This window comes from Thamnophis elegans, chromosome 16, assembly GCF_009769535.1.
Source record: "Thamnophis elegans isolate rThaEle1 chromosome 16, rThaEle1.pri, whole genome shotgun sequence".
NCBI classification, from domain to species: domain Eukaryota; kingdom Metazoa; phylum Chordata; class Lepidosauria; order Squamata; family Colubridae; genus Thamnophis; species Thamnophis elegans.
Window position 1 is genome coordinate 27,929,403 of NC_045556.1, and position 24,962 is coordinate 27,954,364.

Consider the following 24,962-nt stretch of genomic DNA (forward strand, 5'->3'; position numbering starts at 1 on the left):
TTATCTCTCTTTTTGTAAGGTGGTGAGAGCTGTCTCCTCCTATCTCTTGTTGATAACTCAATAATGTTAAAAACCACTCACTAACCGGGGGAAATTTTATACTTGCTCTTGAGGTTACTTCTGTTTTTTTCATTTTATTAGGTAACCCTTTTTGGTATTGTATGCATTGATACCAACCTATAGAATTTTCTGTGATTCTTATTCTAATATGTGAAGAGCAGCCATTCTCTTTCGGGTGTGAAATACCTCTCACATTTTGGATTGCCTTTTTGTATTTTGCAGGCAAAAATTGCCATGTAATTAAACACGCTGCAGCTGGATTTTTCAAATAACAAGTTAAGGTAACTTGTGTATTGGCTTCTCCGTATGTATTGTGAGGGTAGATGCATATCCCTTGAGAATTACAGTTTTCCCCATTGAAGTATGGAATGATCGCTCTTTTTGAGCTATTCTGTTTAGAGGGAGGTCCATAGAAATCCTCTACTATTCCCTCCTTATTTTGATATTCACATGCTCCCCACACCACCAAAAGTAACACACCCATCATTATTGTCATGCCTAGAAAATGCAACAGGAAATACTTGCAAGATGGTCGAGGAGCCCAATAGTCCCAAAATCCCATTTCCTGTCCAGGTAACAGTCCTCTGATGGAAGGGCATCGTGGTTTCATCTTCTTTAGGCCCCGGCGGCGTGATAATTGTCAGAAAAGGGATTATCAAGCGCTCTCTGTACTGTTGGGGTAATACGGAGGTCTGTGGTGAGAGCAGTTGAAGATAGACTCGGATAATAAAAATATGCCGCCAGGTATTGTTCAATCAATATAATGTCACAGGGGATCCGGCAGTGGATACAAAGTACACAGTCAATACAATGGGAACAGCAGCAAGCTTCACACGGACAAGAACAGAACCAGCACATTGGTCACAAGCCAAGAACTCACGGGCCTTTTCCTTTAGAAGAATTACTGCCTTTTCAACACCAACTTCAATGGCTCCTTCTGAAAGGCCTTCCAAGTTTCCGACTCCTCCAAGTTGGCTCTCTTCGCTCTGGTGTAGTGGGTCCAGCCTTTTTCTTCCGTCCGGATGGCAGTGTCTGTGGTCAGCAACACCAGGAATGGTCCATCCCACTTCGGCTTTAGGGAATCGTCCTTCCAAGTTTTTATCCACACCTGGTCTCCCACTTCAATGGAATGTACTTTGAAGCTCAATGGAGGAGTCTGTATTAAATAGCCCGCTTTCCTGAAAGAGTCAAAAGTCTGGGACAGTATTTGCAAGTATTGTATCAATCCTTTGTCTTTACTAGGTAAATTCCCCATTCGTATCCCAGCATTCCTTAGTGGCATTCCAAATAACATTTCATAAGGTGAGACTCCCACATCCCTCCTGGGTTGTGTTCTTATTCTAAATAAGGCTATCGGCAATGCTTTTATCCAATTCACTCCTGTTTCCAAATACAATTTTGTCAACATTGTTTTAATCTTTCCATTCATATTTTCCACCTTCCCACTAGAGGGCGGATGCCATGGACTGTGTAAGTCCCATTTTATTCCCAATACGTTAGCCACTCCTTGAGTAATTTTCCCCGTGAAGTGTCTTCCCTGGTCACTATCAACTCTCTGAACAATCCCATATCTTGGTATAATATGTTCTAATAATAATCTAACAACAGTTCTAGCAGTTTCATCAAAACATGGGTAGGCTTCTACCCATCCTGTCAAATGATCTATAATAACTAACAAATATTTATATCTTCCCACTTGTGGCATTTCGGTGAAGTCTATTTGTATATTTTGGAAAGGATAGAGCGCTAAAGGCCTCCCTCCCTTTTGTTTTTCCCTTAATTGATTTCTATTTACCCTTTGACAAATTATACATTTTTGAGTTACTTGTTGTGCTGCCGTATAGACTTTTACTCCTGCATATTTTTTTTAATACTTCATCAATCAAGGCTTGAGTTCCCCAATGACTCCCCTCGTGTAGTCTTTCAAAGATTTGTCTCATGAGGGGGTAATTGAGAATTTGTCTCCCATCTGGTAACCACCATTTCCCATCTTCATCTTTCGTTCCCCCCATCTGTTTAATTTTGTTTTCCTCTTTCTCATTAAAAATTGGTATCTCCTTCATTTCAAATACATGGGGAATCATAATTTTAATTTGTTCAATAACTTCATTCATACCAGCTTCTTTAGCTTCCTGGTCTGCCAACCTGTTTCCCTTCTTCTCAACCTCATCTCCCTTTTGGTGTGCTCTCAAATGCACTACAGCAATTCTATGGGGCAGGGCAAGGGCTGATAACACCTTCTCGATTAATTGCTGGTGGATCAGGTCCTTTCCCTGACTTGTCACATATCCCCTTTCCCTCCAAATCTTCCCAAAGGTCTGCACCACTCCAAACGCATATTTAGAGTCGGTGTAAATCGTTAAATTTGATTTTTCCCCCAATATGAGAGCTCTTTTCAAGGCATACAATTCGGCTGCCTGTGCAGACCAATGGTTTGGCAATCTCCCCCCTTCTAGAAGAGCCCATGTGCCCTCCTGGATTATAGCGTATCCATTTTGTCTTTTCCCTTATACCACTTGCGAAGAACCATCAATGTACCATCTTTCTCCTTTTTCCAAAGGGGTATCCTGTAAATCTGGCCTGATTTTTGTTTCTAAATCTACTATTTCACTACACCAGTGTTCAATTTCTTCACTTTCAGATGAACTGGTTTTATTGAGGAATTGGGCTGGATTCAATGCTGAGTCAGTTGTCAGGACTAAGTCAGCATGATCCAGTAACATCCCCTCATATTTTAGCAACCTTGAATCAGTCAACCACCTCCCAGCTTTTTGTTTCAACAATGTTCTCACTTGATGTGGGCTGCTTACAATTAGCGCCCCTCCCATTGTGATTTTCTCACTCTTCTTTACTAATAACGCTACTGCTGCTATGGCTTGAATACATGTGGGCCATCCTTGAGCTACAGGGTCAAGGTTTTCGGACAGATATGCTACTGGTTTCTTTTGCCCTGCCCAACTTTGTGTCAAAATCCCCAGGGCTGTCCCTCCTTCCACTGACGCAAAAAGGTGAAATGGTTTCTCTAAATTGGGAAGACTTAAGACTGGGGCACTGACTAACAAGTGCTTAAGTCTCTGAAAGTCCTCATCCAACTCCTTGGTCCACCCAATTTTAAATGGTTTTGTTTGAGTTAACTGTTCATATAATCCTTTGGTCCATTTGGCATAATCTTCTATCCATAACCTACAATATCCAATTAATCCTAAAAACTTTCTCAACTCTTTTTGCGTTTTGGGCCTTGGTTGTTCTATAATCCCTTGAATTCTTTCAGCACTGATCTTTCTTGAGCCCTGACTAATTAAATGTCCCAAATATTTCACTTCGGGTTCTACAAACTGAAGTTTCCCTTTACTTACTCTCAAACCCTGTTGGGCCAAAAAATTCAAGCCACTGTTCCTTCCTCGGTATCTATTTTCTTCTTGCCTGACACTAAAAGATCATCTACATATTGGATCATGTTTATTCCTTTTGGTAACTTAAACTTTTCTAAGGTCTGTTCTAATACTTGTCCAAACAAATTTGGAGATTCTGTAAACCCTTGAGGCAACACTGTCCATTGATACTGCTGTTTCCTCCCAGTGAAAGGGTTCTCCCATTCGAATGCAAATAGAGCCCTACTGTCTTTGTCTAAAGGACAGGACCAAAAAGCGTCTTTTAAATCTATTACACTAAACCAGCGGTGTTCTACAGGTATTTTGCTCAAGATAGTATAGGGATTTGGGACTACCGGATGTCTGGTTTCTACTATTTTATTTAAAAGTCTCAGGTCCTGCACCATCCTGTAAGTACCATCTGGTTTTCTCACAGGCAATATAGGGGTATTGTAAGGTGACATAGTTCCTTCTAATAATCCGTCGTTTATTAGTTGGTCTATCACTGGTTGAAGACCTTTTCTTCCTTCCATCGGAATATTATACTGTCTTTGGCTTACTACCTCACTATTGGGTTTCAATTTTATCTTTAGAGGCTCTATCTCTAACCCGCCCCTATTTCCCGGTTGCACCCACACTAAAGGGTCGATCTTTTGTTCTTTATCTTCTGTTAGAACATAAACTGTTTCACTTTTGTCAAAGCTTATTGTAATTCCCAAGGCAGACATCAGGTCTCTTCCCATGATGTTAATTCCTGCTTCAGGCACATACAATAATTTTAGAGTCCGGATCTCATTTTTCCCATATCTTATTTTCACTGGTTCTAACTGCTTTACATTAAAAGCTTCCCCCTTTACCCCACTAACTTTTATTTTTGCTTGATCATCAATTTTTCCCTCCTTTGGCATCACACACATAGAGGTGCGAGATGCTCCAGTGTCCACTAAGAAGGTATATTCCTGGGTTCCCACCTCCAAATTTATCAAGGGCTCCCGGCGGGAACTCCTAATGAAGGGCCCCTGACTTCCCTAATATATGTCTTCATCTTCCTCCATCAATCGGTTAATTTGCTCCTCCCCGGCCAGAGTGGGACATTCTCTCTTAAAATGTCCTGTCTTGCCACAATGGAAGCAAGTTCCTCTTTCTCCCATTGTTCCCCTTCTCATCATTCCTCGGTTAACTCCGCCTCTGCCTCTCATTCCGAGCTTCCCTCTAAGTCCGGTATCGTCTCTCCCTTGTCCGTGTGGCACCCAGCCCCGCCCCCTTCCTTGCTCGGGCTGTGTTTGCATAGCCCCCCTTACTGCTATAGCCATCATTCGACTTGTCCTCTGTCCGTCCCTTTTCACTTTTTCCTCTTCCCTATTCACATATATTTTCTGCGCTTCCTTTAACAAAACTTCTAAAGATTCTGTAGCCCAATTCTCTCTCTTTTGTAATTTCCTTGCAATATCTGGCCATGCTTTAGTTACAAATTGAATTTTAACTATCTGTACATTTAGGGCATCGTCAGGATCCGCCCCCGCATACTTTCGCATTCCGTCCTTGAGACGTTGCAAAAATGTAGCTGGTGCTTCTTCCTTTCCCTGCTCTATATCCATGGCTTTAGCCATGTTCTGAGTTCTTGGTATTGCTTCCCTCATCCCCTTTATAATTATTGATCTTAAATCTTGCATGTTTCTTCTCCCCTCTGCTTCATTATTATTCCAATTTGGCTTTACCAGGGGATATTTAGTATCTCCTCTATCTTGATTCCCTCCCGCCACCACAGGGTTTTCTCTTTCCCACACTGCCATGGCGGCTACTCTGATTAAATTTCTCTCTTCGGGGCTAAACAAAATACCCATTATATTTTGTATTTCTTCCCAAGTATATATGTTAGGTCCTAATAGGGAATCCAATTGATCGCTAGCTGTTAATGGATCCTCAATGAAGTTTTTCATTTCCTTTTTAAATGCCCGAACCTCCGTTGCCCTTAGCGGTTCGTGTACATATGTTATAATTGGGGCCCCTTGGGCATTTACTCCATTCGGGGTCTCTCTTAGAGGAAATTGCTTAACCTGTTCCTCTTCACCCAATTGGTTTATTAAATTCTTCCTTGCACCATCCAATTTGTCCTTTGAACATCCTGTTTTCTCATCAACCCCCGGAGAGTATGGCATTAAGGACGGGATGGGGGGTGTGTTGCAATTAGGAGTCCAAACTGGGTTCTCCCCTCCCTGTGGACTTAATACGGGCATCGGAGAACCAGGCCACTGCCCTGGGGTAAATTGGCTTATCCCTCCCTGCATTCCAGGATATAATGGGGGAGTTACTGCATTAGCCGGGTGTGGAGGATTTTGGATATGAACTGGATTATACGGAGGAGGAATATTTTTCAACAAATCCCTTTTTGGGGTTTCTTCCTCTTCTTCCTGCTCTCCGGGCTTCACCATCAGAATACGTTCTGATGGCCAAAGGTCCGGGTTCCAGAGCAGAGCATAATCTAACTCATTGTCCAAATGTTTACACTTTTTCTGTTTCACATAATCATATAGATTATGGCATTTAAAGAAATTCATAGAGGACCTCAAAGCGGACTCGGTGGGACCAGAGGCCCCATTCACGCAACACGCTTCCCACTCCTGGCTTTGCATATCCTGAGCCCTGCCTGGGTTTACAGGCTGACTGCAAGGAAAGTTAACCTGGATTAAAACCAGCCAAGCTGAGCAGGCTATGAAAATGCAGCCGTGAGGCCTTCCCTTCCCGGGGGTCGCATCTGCTGGAAAAACACCTGAGCAGTCGTCAAAATGGCCCTTCTCCCCCCCTCTTCCTGGGCTCCATTGTGGGAGACAATCATGGTTTCTCCATTTCCCTGGTAATCACCTCTGCGAGGTAGGGTAGCCCTTCAACTGCAAAAGCAATAACAATGGTTACTGTTGTGACTCAGCAGAAGTTTGCTCAGAGTTGAGTCGGGATGCAGGAATAATGAGCTCGTTAGGGTCGTCTTCTGCAGATAAAAGATGGATGGTGCCACGCCTTTGTTGCAGAAGTCAACGTTCGTGGTTCATCGGTCGTGGTTTGTTGTTCGTGAGAGGCACTTGGATAAGTGATTTGCTTTCTTTCTGTAAACCTGGTTTTGCTGTAAGACCTTTTTGTTTTTGCTTTTGCTCTGTACCTTTTTGCCAGAGACTTTATCTACGTTTATTTTTGGGCTCGCAGCCAGCTTGAGCCACGACTGATAGTTATTTCCTTTGAAGTTCTATGTGACTGTCATTTGTGAATGAGCGAAGAGGGGGGGTCAGAACAGGTTACTATTGGTTCACTTTACTGTTGCTTCCTCTCAGTGTTCCCCATCACAGCAAAAGCTCTCCCAAACACAAGGATCCAGGAATATAAATAATTTTAGATATAAAGAATTTTTCCCCTTTTGCCCTCTGTAATTATTAGTATTCTGCCCTGGGTACAGTGGTTCCTCTAAAAAAACATTGAACATTAGCTCACAGATGTCCTATACAACCAGCATCCCCCCAATGAGGCAAAGCCTAAGAAAGCAAGTTAATTCACAGCAAGTTAAACTCTGTGGTTCGCCTCCCATTTTAGGCTTCACTAATTTAAAATGGCACATTAACAGGCAGCCTCTCCTGTTTTTTGCATGTCTTTCTTCTTGACTAAGGCTCTTTATTCTGTATGTGAGAACTTGCTTTTTCAGGAACTACAAAACAGAGTATTCTGAGTGTATTTGAATCCATCTGCAACTTTCAAGAAAACCCCCAACCCAGCTGGGAAAGACTAATGTAGCCCATACATTTGTCCCTTGTGGAATGTTATCTAGAATCAATGTCTTCTGTTGTTGCTTCTCTCAAACTCTCTCATTCAGGTAATCAAGTTTGTGGGAAATTATCCCATAATTGGCTGGGTGAAATTAGCTGGGATCAATAGGATAGGATAGAATATCTGGATCAATATCTATCTGGATCAAAAGTATCCCAGTGAACATTTGCCAAAAGCCATATGGAAAGAACAGTCCTGGGAAAGTTTAGATAAGGAAGCCGAATTCATTTCGGGTGTCTATACACGGATACACACAGAGATGAGAGGCCTCTATTATCTGAGATATAAACACACAGAATTAGCCTTGCATCCTTTTGCCGCCTCGTGTAACAAATCAAGTCATTTCCATATGCCTAATGTAGCTCTCTGTGATTTACAATTCTAAGACCGTTTGTTCCTCCTTCCTGCTCTCCTTATCAGGATGTGATTTACAATTCCATACCTCCTCATTTCCCCTTATCAAAGAGTACCTTTTGTCCCTCCTCCCTGCCTTTCTGCCGGAATGTATAATCAAGAAGTGATTTGTAACATACTGTGAAATCCTTTGTTTGTAATAAACTGCTGACTAGCTTTCTTTGAACTTTCCTAATAAAAAGTGTTCTGGCTTAGCCAGAAGACGCCATTTTCACCCAGTCTGCAGTGTGTGCATGTCTCATTGCCAAAGCAGCCTAGGAATTAGAATTCGTGAAGTGGTCCATCGGATTGTGAGAATGCTTGTATTCCCAATGCAAGCTCACTCTCGCAAGTGGTGACCCCGACGTGATCCATTTTACAACGCCAGGAATCAGTCGAGGTGCGACGCAGGAAAGCCCGGACAGGTCGAACGGACTTTCAGCGTGCCCAATATTCCCATCTCTTACCCAGCGCACCTTACGTAAGTATGGGAAAAGATTTGTCTAAGGGGCGGGAGGCCCGTCTTAAGGATACAGGACCCCTGTCCAGAGAGCAGAAGGCTCACCTTAAGGAGATTGGACAAATAATTGGAGCTCATAAAACTATATTAAAGGATAAAAGTGAACTTCCCACAAAAAAAGAAGTTAGAGAATTAATGAGATACATTTGGCAATACTGTCCATGTTACCCAACATTTGGTTCTCTTAATATAGACACGTGGGAGAAAATAGGCTCCTATTTACACGAGGAGCCTAGAGCACCGACACCTATATTAATCAGCTGTAAAGCTGTTTTAACTGCTCTTTGTCTTCATCACGGAGACACATTCACGCTTTCCAAAAAGCAGGCAGATGAATTAACATCTCTAAAACCCACTGCCCCTCCCAAGTATGAGGAAATAACAACAAAGGCTGTAGGGGAAGAGAAAAGGGAAAGCAAAGAGGAGATTTTAAAGCAAACTCCTCAAGAAGAAAAATCCAACACCCCAGAAAAATCTGATATCCCTCCTAAATATGAAGAAGTAACAACAGAGATTGTAGAAAAAGTAAAAGAGGAAATCACATCAGAAATTGTAGAAAAGATAAAAGAGGAGATCAAACAACAGGCTCCTCAGGAAGAAAAATCTAATATTTATCCAGTTTTAAGAAGTACTGAGTACTCACTCGGTCCCCTCACTGCAGGAATGCAAAAAAAGAGAAGTGGGGAGGACGTGAAACTGAAGGACCTAAAATTAATGGCTGCTTTTCCTGTTGATTTTACAGGACAAAACCCTGTGTTCACTCCCTTGCCATCTAGTGTTTTAAAAGATTTGTCTCCATATGTGCAAGGTTTATTGCAGAGTTTGTCTGAAAATTATGTTTTATTGCCAAATGAATGGTACTCAGTAGCAAAAATACTTTCCACTTGGCAGATCATCACGGAATGTTTAAAAACTCATGAACAAGCCGTGATGGGGGGAACAGACACCCCCCTGCTATATTCAGAAACCTCTTTGCTAAACTCTCACTCTGAATCCAAGGCTTTCTTTTTCCTTGTATGTATGCCTTTGAAGCTTCTCAACGTTACGCTTCTGTCTGTTTCACAGTCGGGAGATTAATTTTGGGGCATTCGGCCAGCCCCACACAAAAGGCTGTCTTTTATTTTCCTTCTCATTTCAATCTCTTGGCAAGTGAATCTGCCTGGCTCTTCCTATTTCTTCCGGTGATTCCGGCTACCTCTATTTCATTTCTTGTCTCAAGGAGTTCTTGTTACTCCCTTTCTTACTGACTCATCTAATTTTTCTTTTGTTGCTTTAAGCACATTCTTCTGCCTGAGCACCTGAAACTTTTTCACAGATGTTTCATTTCTCAGAAACCTGCACTCTTTGCAGCTCTAATTACAAAAGCCCGTGTCAGATCTGAATTGGAATGGAGAAAAAATGTTTTTGTGCGTGTATGAATGTGTGCCTAAGTTTTTGTGCACCCTCAAGGTAATTGTAGATAAGATGTTTTCAATCCAAAAGACAGGGATTTTAAAGTGTTCAATTTTGTAACAAATTTGCTGACTTTCTGGCCACCATCAGATGAAAATTGTTGCAGCTGTAATAGTTGTCTTTTAAAAGAAAAGTAAGAAATTTAGTAAGTAATGAGGTAAAGCCTGACTGAATGGGAAGACCTAGGTAATTGGACTTGATTACTTTGATGTAATGTCTGTTAAAAAAATTCTTAGGTGTCTATCCCGGGTTCTGTAATTAAGGCACGTATCCGACCGGTTATTTTAAAACTGCATGTTAATTTGTGGGGGAGAGATTTGTTGTCTCAGTTTGGGGCAACCCTAACTTTGGAGTAAGGTAAAGAAAGAGTGAAAAAAGAGAGAAAAGAGAAAGTGAATAAGAGGTAAAGAGAAAAAGGAGAATTGAATTGAATTGATGTTTGAAGTTTGTAAATGAGTTTTGGCTTGAAGCCGTGAGGATGAAAAGAGTAGTTATTTAAACTGCTCTCTGAAATTCCTTGCTGTTTGAAGAATGCATGACTAAGGATTTTGCATGTGAAGTTAATTTACACAAGCAGTTTGATTGCAGTGTTAATATATGTTAAATGGTAAAAGTTGGTATGCACGTACCTTGATTTCTTTCATATAAAGAAACAGTAAGTTGCAAAAGTTGTTTAATGGGATGTGTGTATACTCTTGTGATATCATTTCCAAATTTGTTGAGAGAAAGCATGTTTTAAAGAGCAGGATAGCCGTTTGTAGAATTGTTCAGCCCTGGGCTAACTTAAAGTGATTGCGTGCGTGAGTTCCACCCCCCCCTTTCCCCCTGAGTCATTCCTTGGAGGGAAACAGGAGAAGGGGGGGAGAGAGAAGCTTGTTGAGAGAAGGCAGAGTGAGAACAAAGGAGAGTTTGTGAGAGGTTAGCCCAGCCATTCCCCCCCCCTTTTTTCCCCCTGAGCCTTTCCTTGGAAGGAAACAGGAGAGGGGGGGAGACAGAGAAGCGTGTGTATGTAACTGCTTTCAGACCTAGAGGGAGAGAGACAGTAAGAAAATAGAGCTCATTGGCTTACATATAGCTCTTTGAACTGATGGTAATGAATGTTTTGTATTAAGAATAAATGAAATGGACCCTTTAATGAAACTAACATTAAAAAACAATGACCCGATTTGGATAGAACAGTGGCCTCTCCCCATTATTAAGTTAGAAGCCTTAAAAGAAATTGTACAACAGTTGTTATTAGATAAAAAAATAGAATTGTCAAATAGCCCTTATAATACTCCTGTATTTTTAATTAAGAAAAAATCAGGGAAGTGGAGAATGCTTCAAGATTTAAGAAAGATAAATGAAGTAATTTGTCCCATGGGGCCCCTGCAGTGCGGGTTACCCAACCCTAACGTAATTCCTCAAAATTATGCTTTAACAGTCATTGATTTAAAAGATGCCTTCTTTTCAATACCTTTACATAAAAAGGACAGAGTATTATTTGCATTTACAATTCCTGTACTAAATTATAGTGAGCCAACAGTAAGGTATCAGTGGAAAGTTTTACCCCAGGGAATGCTAAATAGTCCAACGCTTTGTCAATATTACATTAATAAAATTTTAAAACATTTTAGAGCCAAGTATAAAGGTATCCTATTCTACCACTACATGGATGATATCTTGCTAGCAATAGATAAGGATGCACAAAGTGCATATCCACAGATTTTAACAGAGATCATACAAGGATTTAATGATAAAGGATTTAAAATTGCTTCAGAAAAAATTCAAACTATGCCACCATATTTATATTTGGGACATAGAATCATGACCTCTCATGCCTCACCAGTAATTCCAAAACTACCTGAGATGGATAAATGTAGTTTGGTGCAGTTACAACAATATTTGGGTTCAATTAACTGGGCACTTCCCTACATGGGATTAACTACGAGTCAATTACAACCCTTATTTGCATTGCTGGCAGGAGGAAAGGAGCCTGCTGCTATACTAACCATAGGGGACAAAGAAAAAGAGTGTATTCAGGTTATTGAGGCAGCCTTAGCAAAGAAATGGGTGGACAGGATGGTTTCACACGTTCCTATCTCAGCTGCTATTTTCAATACCAAAAACTTGCCTACAGGGTGTTTGTTGCAAACACAGCAGAACAAAGTGTTAGTGATTGAATGGATACACTTAGCAAACAGCCCGGGGAGAACAGTTTCAACAAAACCTCTATTGTTATCCCAAATAATTATAAAGCTAAGAGAGAGAGCTCGAGCTACACTTGGAACGGATCCAGAAACCATTTATATCCCATATCCGCTACCTTGGTGGGAAAAATATTTTCAAATCTCAGATGCACTTCAATTGGCCTTAAGTGACTATTTGGGGACAATTAAATACCACTATCCCACAGATTATAGGTTTTTGTTACTGAATCTACAACACTTACAATTGACTTCCTTACAAAGTAAACTGCCAATTAAAAATGCAGTTACAGTTTTTGCTGACGGAACTAAGAACAGGGGTGCATGTGTGTATCAAATCTCAGGACAGTGGATAACTTACCACACGCACCCTCAGAGTTCAGCACAGCGTTCTGAGTTGGCTGCATCCATATTAGCATTTGAAAAATTAAAAGATCAAGCATTTAATTTAATTGTGGATTCATTGTATGTTTACCAAGTGATTAATAACTTGTTTGATGCCTATCTTTCACCAGCCCTAGATAAGCAATTGTTAGATATGTTTTTACAGTTACAGCAATTGATAATGGATAGAAAATTTCAATATTTTGTGGCTCATATTAGGAGTCACCAGTCACTCCCTGGAATGCTAACAGAGGGGAATGATTATGCAGACAAAGCAGCTAGGGAAAGTTTTGTTGGATTTGCAACTCCATGGGAAAGCCATGAGTATTTTCATCAAAATGCAAAAGCCTTAGTGAAGATGTTTGGAATTTCAAAAACTGAGGCTACAGCGATCATCCAACAGTGCTCAACCTGTAGCAGGCAAGGTAACGCAATTCCTATGGGAGTTAACCCCCGAGGAATTAAACGTTGTGAGATATGGCAAATGGATATCACACAATATTCTTCTTTTACACCCTGGAAACATATTCATGTCACAGTGGATACCTTTTCAGGTTTTATTTTTGCGAGTCCACAGCGGGGGGAAACAACCAAACAAGTGATCAACCATTGTATGCGCTCTTTTTCAGTCTTAGGAAGCCCCCTAGAGATTAAAACAGATAATGGACCCGCATACAGTAGCGCTGCATTCGCTACCTTTTGTGATCAATGGAAAATTGTCCATAAATTTGGCATCCCATACAATTCCCAAGGACAAGGAATTGTGGAAAGAGCAAATTTAACACTAAAAATGATGCTTGATAAACAGCAAGGCCCCTTTAAGATAGGGCTGCCTGAAATCCAAAACCGTTTAAGCAAAGCCTTATACACACAGAATTTTTTGAATCTTACAGGCTCACCCATAGCTTCCACAGCTGGGGAAAGACATTTTCAGAATAGCGTAGTTTCTCCCCGCCCTCTTGTTTATTACAGACAATTGCCAGACCCTCAGTGGAAGGGCCCAGTGGAGCTCGTTACTTGGGGACGTGGATACGCTGCTGTGCAACTCCCGGACAGAGTGTTGTGGGTTCCTGGAAGATGCATACGACCGTTTCATGAGAGACCAGTGAAGACAGATGATAAAAAGGATCCCGAAGCAAGCCTATCCCTTTTGTTTCAAACAACAGACGACTAAAGTTTCTATTGCGACCAATGTGCTGGTTCTGCCCGTGCCCCTGCGAAGCCTGTTGCTGCTGCCACTGTTATTCCTGTGAGCTGTGCATTGACTGCAGGATCCCGTGTGACATTGTGATAATTGAACAATATCTTCAAAAATATTTTAACTACACCGATCCCTCCCGTATCACTACTGAACTTCGTATTACACCCACAGTACAACAAGCTCTCGATAATCCTTTTTCTAACGATTATCACGTAAGATCTATTGACCCCTCTTTTGATATTTAGTACTCAAGATGAAAATCCGTCCGGAACAGGTCGTTGGCCGGTCATACGTTCCCAGAGTACATCAGCCCCGATGCCCATTTTTCAGAGGACCTTCGCCTGGACAGGAAATGGGATTTTGGGATCTTTGGGCTCTTCCGATGTCTTGTAAGCATTTTCTGTTACACCTTTTGCTAATGATGTTGGGAGTGGGAATTGTGCTTTTAATCATATGGGGGGCATGTGAATATGAACGCAAAAATAAGAAGGGAATAGTGGAGGATATTCAAGAAATTCCTTTCACACACAACCGCTCAAAAAGAGCGATCATTCCATACTCCAATGGGGAAAACTGCAATTCTCAAGGGATATGCATCTACCCTCACAATACATACAGAGAAGCCAATACACAAGTTACCTTAACTTGTTATTTGAAAAATCCAGCTGCAGCATGTTTAATTACATGGCAATTTTTGCCTGCAAAATTCAAAAAGGCAATCCAAAATGTGAGAGGTATTTCACACCCGAAAGAGAATGGCTGCTCTTCACATATTAGAATAAGAATTACAGAGAATTCTATAGGTTGGTATCAATGCACACAATACCAAAAAGGGTTACCTAATAAAATGATAAAAACAGAAGTAACCTCAAGAGCAAGTATAAAATTTCCCCCAGTTAGTGAGTGGTTCTTAACACTATTGAGTTATCAACAAGAGATAGGAGGAGACAGCTTTCACCACCTAACAAAAAGAGAGATAAAAGAGGACATTTGCACAGCCTGTTTACAAAAAACCAAACAAGGCACAAAATTTCCATGACCTTAATATATTATACTATGAAACCTGAATGCAATGGAACTTTAATACCACCATGCACACATAACAATACACAATACAATCAATGTTATACACCAAATGGAATACAATGTTATGAACCGAAAGCGGTAGGACCTATAACAAGTAGCATCTATGTTTATGGCTATAAAGGAGGATCAACTAGTTTAAAACATCAATTTCTTACAGCACAAAGATTATCAGGGTACATAGCCCATAATGTTTCAAAGGGAATGGCACCCATTACTGTTTGTTTTGATACATGTTTAGCAATTGCCATAGGGCAAGGAACAGGATCCGCGGGGGTAACTTGTGGAGGACAGTCGTGGGAACAATCATATATCCAAAACCATAGATATTTATTTACTCGCTCGACACTTTCAGCACATGGAGGCTATACCCAACCGAGTGTATATTGGTATACAAGTGGCTATGGACCTAACAATTTCGATCTTTCTATTACTCCAGTCACTACTGATTGTCAATCCCATCACTGCACACCACTCTGCCTTACTGCACAGGTAGCAGGTACTTTAGGCACCCGATACTATCATTATGGTATTGGTATAGATAAAGCAGGAAAGGATCCTTATGGATACATCATTGTAAAGACTGAAGCAACAAAATTGACAAATCAACCTGTAAAGTTTTTTTGGAGCTATGAGCAGGAGATTGCTAAACTCAACGATCTACCTACACCTCCAAAAGCAAAAAATATGTTTATTAATTTGGCTCAAGAAGTTGCTACAGAACTTATGTTAAAAAATTGTTTTGTATGTGGAGGAACCACTATGGGAGATCGCTGGCCATGGCATGTACAAGAAGCAAATTATACTGAAATAGCTCAATGGAAAGGGAACTTCACCTTTAATAACAACTTCAATGAAACCTGGCAAGTTACCTCTCATATAATAGGTCACATATGTTATACCAGAAATAAAAATAATCAGACTAAAAGAAATAAACCTATGGGATTTTTAAAATGTTCTAATGAGTGGGAAAATAACACTTGGGTTTCACAAACTAATATGACCAAACCTGAAAACTCACTGCTGGAAGTAACTAAGTTACGAGGACTTTCAGACCCTGAAAATGATACTATTGTGTGGAATTCACCTGATGGGTTATATTGGATATGTGGTAATTTTGCCTATAATATGTTACCCACGGGTTGGTATGGGTCATGCATCTTAGGGGCGATTCAGCCTTCATTCTTCCTAATGCCTATAGAGAAAAAACAAAAACTGGGAGTCCCTGTATATGATACTCTTGAAAGACGTAAACGTACAATAGATCTTGCTAAAGGGATAAAAATAGGTAACTGGAAGGATGATGAGTGGCCCCCTGAGAGAATTATTGCATACTATGATCCTGCGACGTGGGCACAAGACGGATCATGGGGATATAGAACGCCCATATACATGATAAATCGCATTATTAGATTACAAGCTGTATTAGAAATAATTACAAATGAAACTGCATTGGCATTAACTAAGCTTGCAAAAGAAAGTGTATTGTCAAGAACTTATATTATGCAAAATCGTTTAGCCTTAGACTATTTGCTCGCTGCCGAAGGCGGAGTGTGTGGTAAATTTAATCTTAGTAATTGTTGTATACAAATTGATGATTCTGGAATTGTGATAGAAAAAATAACTCGAACTATGATACAAACTGCACATGTTCCTGTACAAACTTGGAAAGGCATATTGGACACTGACGGTTGGCTTGGAGGTATTTTTAACAATTGGAAGCAAGGTTTATTTTTTATTGGGATGATATTTTTGGGATTAACTATGTTGCCATGCATAATACCATTATTGAGATCCACTATGCAGAGTATTGCGGACGCTGCTATCCAGAAGCATCACGCATTATTAATAAGTGTCAACACATCAGAATTAATAATCCCTGGATTCCCAATGGAAGGGGGATTTGAGAGAAAGAAACAACCCATGGCAATTGCTTCCATTTAAAAAAAAAAAAAAAAAAGGAGGAGATGTGGGAAATTATCCCATAATTGGCTGGGTGAAATTAGCTGGGATCAATAGGATAGGATAGAATATCTGGATCAATATCTATCTGGATCAAAAGTATCCCAGTGAACATTTGCCAAAAGCCATATGGAAAGAACAGTCCTGGGAAAGTTTAGATAAGGAAGCCGAATTCATTTCGGGTGTCTATACACGGATACACACAGAGATGAGAGGCCTCTATTATCTGAGATATAAACACACAGAATTAGCCTTGCATCCTTTTGCCGCCTCGTGTAACAAATCAAGTCATTTCCATATGCCTAATGTAGCTCTCTGTGATTTACAATTCTAAGACCGTTTGTTCCTCCTTCCTGCTCTCCTTATCAGGATGTGATTTACAATTCCATACCTCCTCATTTCCCCTTATCAAAGAGTACCTTTTGTCCCTCCTCCCTGCCTTTCTGCCGGAATGTATAATCAAGAAGTGATTTGTAACATACTGTGAAATCCTTTGTTTGTAATAAACTGCTGACTAGCTTTCTTTGAACTTTCCTAATAAAAAGTGTTCTGGCTTAGCCAGAAGACGCCATTTTCACCCAGTCTGCAGTGTGTGCATGTCTCATTGCCAAAGCAGCCTAGGAATTAGAATTCGTGAAGTGGTCCATCGGATTGTGAGAATGCTTGTATTCCCAATGCAAGCTCACTCTCGCACAAGTTCTATAGTAAACTTGGTGCCTGAGTTTGGAGAGGAAGAGTTGATTTAAAAGCATCAGAAATGAAAAGCAACAGAAAAAGAGCTGGTCTTCTCATTTTCACCCTGTCTCCCTCTAATAAGGTGCCAAATGGGCATTTTCCTCCTTGCAATACAACTCTGATAAATTGGCTGCAAATAAAGGAACGATTTCCAAGACTTCAGGAGTCCTTCTGAAGACTAACTTACCACTTGGAGGGCATCTTCACTCTAACAACTGGCTTAGCCTGCATGGATGAGGTCATAAAGCCATCAGAATTCCAAAGCTCACCTGCTCCACCTTTTCTACATACACCAATGCTAGGCAAATGTCTTTAGTAAGAGACCAAACCGATAACTAAAACTGCCCATTTCTCTGATTTTTGCACAAAAGGCATACTTTTTGATGTAGACTGCCTTTGTTAAGGGAAGCTCCACTCATTAAAGTAGCTCTGGATGAACTACCCATCGCATTCCCTTTGTGCTGCCATGCTGTTTCTGTGTTTTGTTCCATCATCCCAGGTGAGCTTCCTCCATTATTTCTGCTTAGGTACAGACACCTTTTTCTGAACCCCAAAGTATTGTTAGAGGGTGCAGAGTTTAAAGACAGGAAGATAATTTTTCTCCTCAAATTGTGAACTGGATTGAACTAATGGCTGGACGATTGTGTTGATCTCCTTTTGGGGCAGACAGCCTACAATTCCGGGCACAGCAGCACCGGCTTTAGGCCGGGCAGAGGGAGGACTGGACCCCGTGTCAGAGCAGCCCTCAACTGCAGCCCTTGGACGGAGATCAGGCAAGCATCTCGTCCACAGCTGCCCAGTTGGGAATCCAACATTTCTGAACTACTGACAGATTAACACCCAGGCTAGTACAAGGCCTCTAGAGCCTCCCCAAAGTCTATAAAAATCTGTTTAATTTAAACCATTGTTTCTTGGACCACCTTCTGGAGCAAAGAAAATTTCAGAAAGAACTAGAAGGGACCTTGGAGGTCTTCTATCCCAGCCCCCTGTTCAAACAGGAGAGCCCAGACCATCTCAGGCAAGTGACTGTCAAGTGTCTTCTTAAAAACCTCCCCCGGCCACCTCCCCAGGATTCAGGAAAGCTTCAGAGGCTGTTGATGGGAAAAAATCCCTCCCCGCATGGAGGTTGTGCGCGCATGTATAGGTGAGTGGGCATACACCATTTTGTCACACCTTTAGAAAAAGGTTAGCCATCACTTGTATAGGGCCAAAAGATTAGAACACAAGACCTCCAAGATCCCTTCCAATTATTGTTGTTATGGTGTTGCTGTGCATGTACACCCAGAGCTTCTGCACTGGAGACATATTCCTTGCATATCAAATTACATGTGACCAAATAAAATATTTAATTTGATCTGTAGTTTTATTACTATGATCATGATTATCTCATAGCTTTTATGTACAATGAATTTATGCACCGAAGACGGATTCCTTGTGTGTCCAATCACACTTGGCCAATAAAGAATTCTACTCTACTCTCAATTACTCAGACATGTATCATGACTGAAGGTCTTTCCACACTCAGGCAAATGTATAGGTTTTTTTTAGTGTGAATCCTTTGATATCAAAAGAAACGCTCTTCCCTCAAGCGGTTTCTATGTTTTTTCTCCTCTGTGGATTCTTTGATGTGAATTAAGGGATAGCTCTGAAGCATCTGAATTTTGATCAAGTGATGTCAGTGTGAAAAAAAGCCAAAAGCCACTCTCTTCAGAGCTATTGTAACTTTGAACAGTCACTAAATGAATTGGTGTAAGTTGGGGACTGACTTATTCTCCCATGTGGATTCTTTAATGATTATAATGACTTCCGCTCTCCAAGAAACTCTTTCCACACTTCAGGATTTTATGAGGCGTCACTCCTGGGTGAATCTTTTGATGTTTATAAAGGGTGCCCCTCTGACTGAAGCGCTTTCCACACTCCAGGCATATATGAGGTTTTTCTCCTGTGTGGATCCTTTGATGTTGATAAAGCGTGCTCCTCTCACTGAAGCTCTTTCCACACTCCAGGCATTTATGAGGTTTTTCTCCTGTGTGGATCCTTTGATGTTGATAAAGGTGGCTCCTCTGACTGAAACTCTTTCCACATTCCAGGCATTTATGAGGTTTTTCTCCTGTGTGGATTCTTTGATGTGTATAAAGGTTGCTCCTGTGACTGAAGCTCTTTCCACACTCCAGGCATTTATGAGGTTTTTCTCCTGTGTGGCTCCTTTGATGTCTATAAAGGCTGTTCCTCAGACTGAAGCTCTTTCCACACGCCAGGCATTTATGAGGTTTTTCTCCTGTGTGGATCATTTGATGTCTATAAAGGCTGCTCCTCTGACTGAAGCTCTTTCCACACTCCAGGCAATTATGAGGTTTTTCTCCTGAATGGACCCATAGATGCCTTTGAAGATGGTATTTTGTCTTGAAGTATTTTTCACATTCCAGACACTGATATTTCCTTCCTCCCTCCTGGATCCTTTGGGGCTTCCAGGGTCTTATGAAGGACCCTCCGCCCTCCAGGCATTTCTTCCCTTTCTCTCCCCAATGAATCCTTTGATGTCTATAAAGGTTTCCCAAATTACTGAAGCTCTTTCCACACTCCAGACATGTATGAGGTTTTTCTCCTGTGTGGATCCTTTGATGTATATAAAGGTTTCCCAACTGACTGAAGCTCTTTCCACACTCTGGGCAATTAAATGGTTTCTCTCCCGTGTGGATTCTTGCATGTTGCATAAGCTCTCCTCTCTGAGTGAAGCTCTTTCCACACTCCAGGCATTTATGAGGTTTTTCTTCTGTGTGGATCCTCTGATGTGTATAAAGGCTGCTCCTCTGAATGAAGCTCTTTCCACATTCCAGGCATTCATGAGGTTTTTCTCCTGTGTGGATCCTTTGATGTCGATAAAGGTTGCCCCTCACACTGAAGCTCTTTCCACACTCCAGACATATATGAGGTTTTTCTCCTGTGTGGATCCTTTGATGTTGATAAAGGCTGCTCCTCACACTGAAGCTTTTTCCACACTCCAGACATGTATGAGGTTTTTCTCCTGTGTGGATCCTTTGATGTGTATAAAGGTGGCTCTTCTGACTGAAGCTCTTTCCACACTCCATGCATTGAAATGGTTTCTCTCCGGTGTGCCTTCTTGCATGTTGGGTAAGTTTTGATCTCTGATTGAAGCTCTTTCCGCACTCCAGGCATTTATGAGGTTTTTGTCCTGTGTGGATCCTTTGATGTAAATAAAGGCTGCTGCTATGACTGAAGCTCTCCAGGCATTTATGAGGTTTTTCTCCTGTGTGAATTCTTGCATGTTGCCTAAGTTCTGCTCTATAATTGAAGCTCTTTCCACACTCAAAGCATTTATGTGGGTTTCCAAATCAGTGGATTTTTAGATGGTTCTCAAGATGGTCATTTCTTTTGAAGGATTTTTCACATTCCGGGCACTGATATTTCTCTTCTTCCTCCTGGGTCCTTTGGGGATTCCGGGATCTTCGGAAGGACCCTCCGCCCTCCAGGACCGTCTCGGAGTCACCTCCCGTTTCCTGGACCCCGCATCGCCCTCCAGGCAGCCGCCTTTCCCGGGGTCCCCCTGCACATTCGTCCTCCTGCATGGTGGGCGGGGAGAGAGAAAGAGGCGGGTCACAGTTCCGCCCGCTTCCCGTCAGGAGAGGCCCAGGCCGAAGCCTCCGAAACTTTCGGACTGCAACTCCCAGCATCCCCTGCGCCAAACCTGCATCATCCGGGCTCCTCTGTCGGCGTTTCAGGCAGCTCCCTCGTTGCCCTTTTCTTTTCCGGAAATGGAGGCTTCACGCCGTTTTTTTTGCAGAAGTTCCGCCTGTTCCTTTGGGGGAACCGCCCCTAAGAGTCCTCCTACCAATCGCTGGCCTCTCCAGAGAGACCAAGCGGCTTACGTTTTCATTCAAGCCAGAGGGCGCCTGCGGAGTGCCGAGGATTGCTTTCTTTCCGTCCGGAGGTGAGGCGGAGGTCTCCCTTTAATTTTGGAGATGCCTCTTTTGCCCCCTCCCTTTGTCCCCCCTCCGCCTGTCACGGTCCTTCTCCGTCCGCCCCTCCGTCAGACTAGTCCTCGGACTCCCAGACTTCCTTTCACGGGAAGAGACCCTCCGAGACTGCAACTCCCAGCATCCCCTGCGCCAAACCTGCATCATCCGGGCTGCTCTGTCGCCGTTTCAGGCAGCTGCCTCGTTGCCCGTTTCGTTTCCGGAAGTGGAGGCTTCACGCCCTTTTTTCTGCAGAATTTCCTCTTGTTCCTTTGAAGGAACCGCCCCTAAGAGTCCTCCTGCCAATCACCGTCCTACCCAGATCGACCAATCGGCTTCCGCCTTCCTTCAACCAGCCAGAGGACGCCTGCGCAGTGCCGAGGGCTGCTTTGCTCCCCCCGGAGGTGAGGCGAGGGGGGGGCTACCTTTGATCTTGGGGGTTCCCTCTTCTCCTCCTTTCTCGCCGCCCCCACCCGGGGTCTCTCCCTAGGCACGGCGGGCGGGGAATTCGGGGGGCGGTCCTCGCTGCAGCTCCTGAGCCCCCAAAGCCCCCTTTGCAAATCCTTGGAGGTCCAACCCCATTCAGCTGCCTCTTGAAAAATCACCTTTGGGACAACCATGACGTGGATGACAGAGAATCTCCATAGACATTCAGGACATTCCCAGACAAATGGGAATATGCTGTGTTTGGAGGAGCTGGCGGAGTCTTCATTGGCTTCTATGTTATTTTCTGCTTTTATTAAAGCGTGTCCTTGTGTAAATGTCATACATGTATCCATTCCCCACAGGGTTCACAGCTGGATTCACAGGCTGACTGCAAGGAAAGTTAACCTGGCACCAGCCAAGCTGAGCAGGCAATGCAAATGCAGCCATAGAGGCTTCCCTTCCCGGGAATCGCATCTGGTGGGAAAACACCTGGGGAGCCTTCAAAAGGGCCCTTCTCCCCCCAGGTGTGTCTTTCCCTTTGTAGGGGTCAACCATGGTTTCTCCGCTTCCCCAGTAATCACTTCTGTGAGGTAGGGCAGCCCTTCAACTGCAAAAGGAACAACCACAGTTACTACCGTGTTTCCCGAAAATATGACATGTCCTGAAACTAAGGCCATGCCAGATTTTCGAGGTGGGCAAAAATATAAACCCTCCCCCGAAAATAAGTCTTAGTGAAGGGGTGACTTCAGCCAGAATAGGGGGCAGCCCTTCCCTTCCCCGTTCACCTCACGGCTTCTTGGCCCCTTAATCGGATCAGCTGAGCCGCTCCATTCACAAAACAGCTGATTGGCGGGTGCCGCTCAGGCCTCTGCCTCTAGCAAACGCTGGTTGCTTTTGCAGCCAATTGCAGCTGCAAAAGAAGCCAGAGGCCAAGCAACACAACCCAAATGCCTCATGCCCTCCTTGTCTAACAGTGACAGTCATAGCTTGCAATTCCGTCCATGGAACAAGAAAAGAAGGCTGTCAGCGTTCCAAATACCATGTCGAATTAAATCAGAGTTGAAGGCAAAACTATGCTTAAAGTTCCAATTTAATAAAGCAGGCATGTTGGCATAGTGCTGTGGGGATTCCAACTCTGGAAGTTACATCAGAATCCCACCCAGTTAAAAGTTAATGATCTTGTCCCCACACCCACAGTCCATCACATGGTCCAATCTCCTTCTTCCACCTGGCGTCCATACCCAGCTTCTTCCGGTCAGGTGTACTGGTGTGGAGACAAAGAATGACCTTGGCTTCTAGCAAAGAATGAAAAACAATACATTCCAAAATCCTACTCCTTCTAATCTGCCCTCCCATTGACTATACTTAAAGAAACAGCATAATGAAGTAAGAGAAAGTGTAGCAGGCCAAAATTCTAAAAGGAATATAAATGCAGGCCTGACAGGCGGTCTCTCCTCAGAAGAAAAACATTTCCTGAAAAGAGAATAACATAAAAGTTAACATATAAAAATTTAACCACCTACTTCCACTCCTAGGGGACCCTTTGGCTTATCAGGAAACTTCTTGTGGAATTGTTCTACTAACTTTTCCACTTTTAAATTCCAACTTTTCACCCAAGTGGCTTCAGACAAAGGGTAACCCTTCCATTGCACTAAATACTGCAAGCGACCCCTATTCAACCTAGAGTCTACAATCTTTTCCACCTCAGATTGTGTTTCCCCTTCTAGCACTACAGATGGTGTTTCCCCTTCTAGCACTATAGGAGGAGAGAAAGCTTGGGTGGATGCTCTTATGCTAGACCCATTTACTGGTTTCAACAAGCTACAATGAAATTCCGGGCCAAATTTCCCTAGACTTCTGGGTAGACTGAGCAGAACTGTAAATGGGTTAACTATCATCACTATAGGGAATGGACCTAGAAATTTTGGACCAAATTCCTTGCTAGGCATTCCTAATCTTAAGTATGTGGTAGACGAAAAAACTTTGTCCCCCACATGAAAGGGGTACTGGAGCGAGCGATGGTTCTCAGCTTGCTTCTGGTAGGCTTCTGCTGCATCTGCTAGAGCCTTCTTCGTATTCTCCCAACCTTTCTTTAGTATGTCCATCCATTCATTCAAAGACATGGAGGAGGGAGGTTCTTTAGGCAGCTCAGGCATGGGAGCAAATTCCACGCCACTGGTAATCTGGAAAGGAGTAAATCCAGTGCTGCTGTGACTTGCATTGTTGTATGCCACTTTGGCGAAGGGTAGCAAGCCTGACCAGTTGTCTTGCTGATAGTCCACAAAACACCGGATGTATTGTTCCACCAACGCATTGGCTCTCTCTGCTGCGAAGTTCATGCTGGGATGAACCTCTGAGCTCAGTTCCTGTGTGGACCCAATGGATCGCAGGACCTGGCTCCAGAACTTGGCTGTGAACTGGACTCCGCGGTCTGAAATGATCCTCTTGGGTAATCCGTGCAGGCGATAAATGTGTTTCACAAACATTTTCGCTAATTTCTTTGCGGATGGCAACTCTGAGCAAGCGATGAAGTGTGCCTGCTTAGAAACCAAGTCCATAACTGTCCAGATTACTCTCTTTCCACTGTTGTCTGGGAGTTGCATGATGAAGTCCATTGCGACCTCTTCCCATGGCCTGTTAGGGCTGGCCACTCGTTGTAGCAGTCCAGACTGGTCTGTTGGGAGCGCTAATTTCATACCTGTCATCAGCTTATCCTGGCTTCCATTACTATCATGCTGCGGTTTTCCTCGACAAAACATTCCCCAACAAAGTTTTGGGTTCTTGTTGGACAGCTGAGTTTTTTTGTCTCTGCTGCAGGTTCTGGGCTCTTGGATTCAATCATCCCTGGCTGGCCCCTTTTCTCCATCGGTGGTATTGGCTCCTCCACAATCATCAATTTTCTACCATTGTCTTCCCACTTTATCGTAGGTTTCCACTTGTCAAGCCATGCAAGCCCCAAGATTATTTTCTCCGGCATTTCTGGAGCAACAATGAATCTAAGAAGCTCGCAGTGTCGACCCACTTGTAACTTCACCAGTTCAGTTACTAGCGTGGGTTGGGCCCCTCCAATTAGCATTCCATCTACCTGCTCACCCCGAATGGGACAGGCTAGAGGTCTTGTGCTTAAGCCTAGTTGCTTGACAATCGACGTGCTGATTAAGCATCGAGCGCAACTGGTGTTCACAACTGCTTCAACTTCCCCCTCCAACCCCGTCTTATGCACTTGGAGGTTGACTTGGAAGGCGAAAGGACGGATGGGTGCATTCACCATTGGGTCATCTTCAGCATTTTCCTCCTCCGAGGCCTCCTCCTTGGTAGGACTCCTTGTCACCTTAAGTTGGGGATCCTCTTCTAGAGCGTGTTTGCTTTTTCCCTCCTCCGAGGCCTCCCCCTTGGTAGGACTTT

General features: G+C 42.8%; 2 protein-coding genes and 1 long non-coding RNA gene across 3 annotated transcripts; 1 reads left to right on the plus strand and 2 right to left on the minus strand.

The window, feature by feature from the left end:
* The first annotated feature begins 8,048 nt into the window (after window positions 1-8,048).
* On the plus strand, window positions 8,049-9,320 carry LOC116519199. Its single transcript, XM_032232962.1, has 2 exons — window positions 8,049-8,679; window positions 8,716-9,320. Exons 1-2 carry the CDS (start codon window positions 8,122-8,124, stop codon window positions 9,229-9,231), a joined length of 1,074 nt encoding a protein of 357 aa, XP_032088853.1. The 5' UTR covers window positions 8,049-8,121; the 3' UTR covers window positions 9,232-9,320.
* Window positions 9,321-18,499: 9,179 nt separating this feature from the next.
* On the minus strand, window positions 18,500-20,510 carry LOC116519347 (zinc finger protein 501-like; the record flags this gene model as incomplete). The annotated part of the gene is made up of 2 exons (XM_032233190.1): window positions 18,500-19,736; window positions 19,779-20,510. Coding segments are annotated over 2 exons (1,524 nt in total), but the record flags the coding sequence as incomplete, so codon positions are not given.
* A 48-nt stretch (window positions 20,511-20,558) lies between these two features.
* On the minus strand, window positions 20,559-22,620 carry LOC116519202. The gene is made up of 2 exons (XR_004256638.1): window positions 20,864-22,620; window positions 20,559-20,738 (listed from the first exon to the last, which is right to left on the minus strand). It is a non-coding gene; the product is annotated as an uncharacterized LOC116519202 (long non-coding RNA).
* Window positions 22,621-24,962: the final 2,342 nt, after the last annotated feature.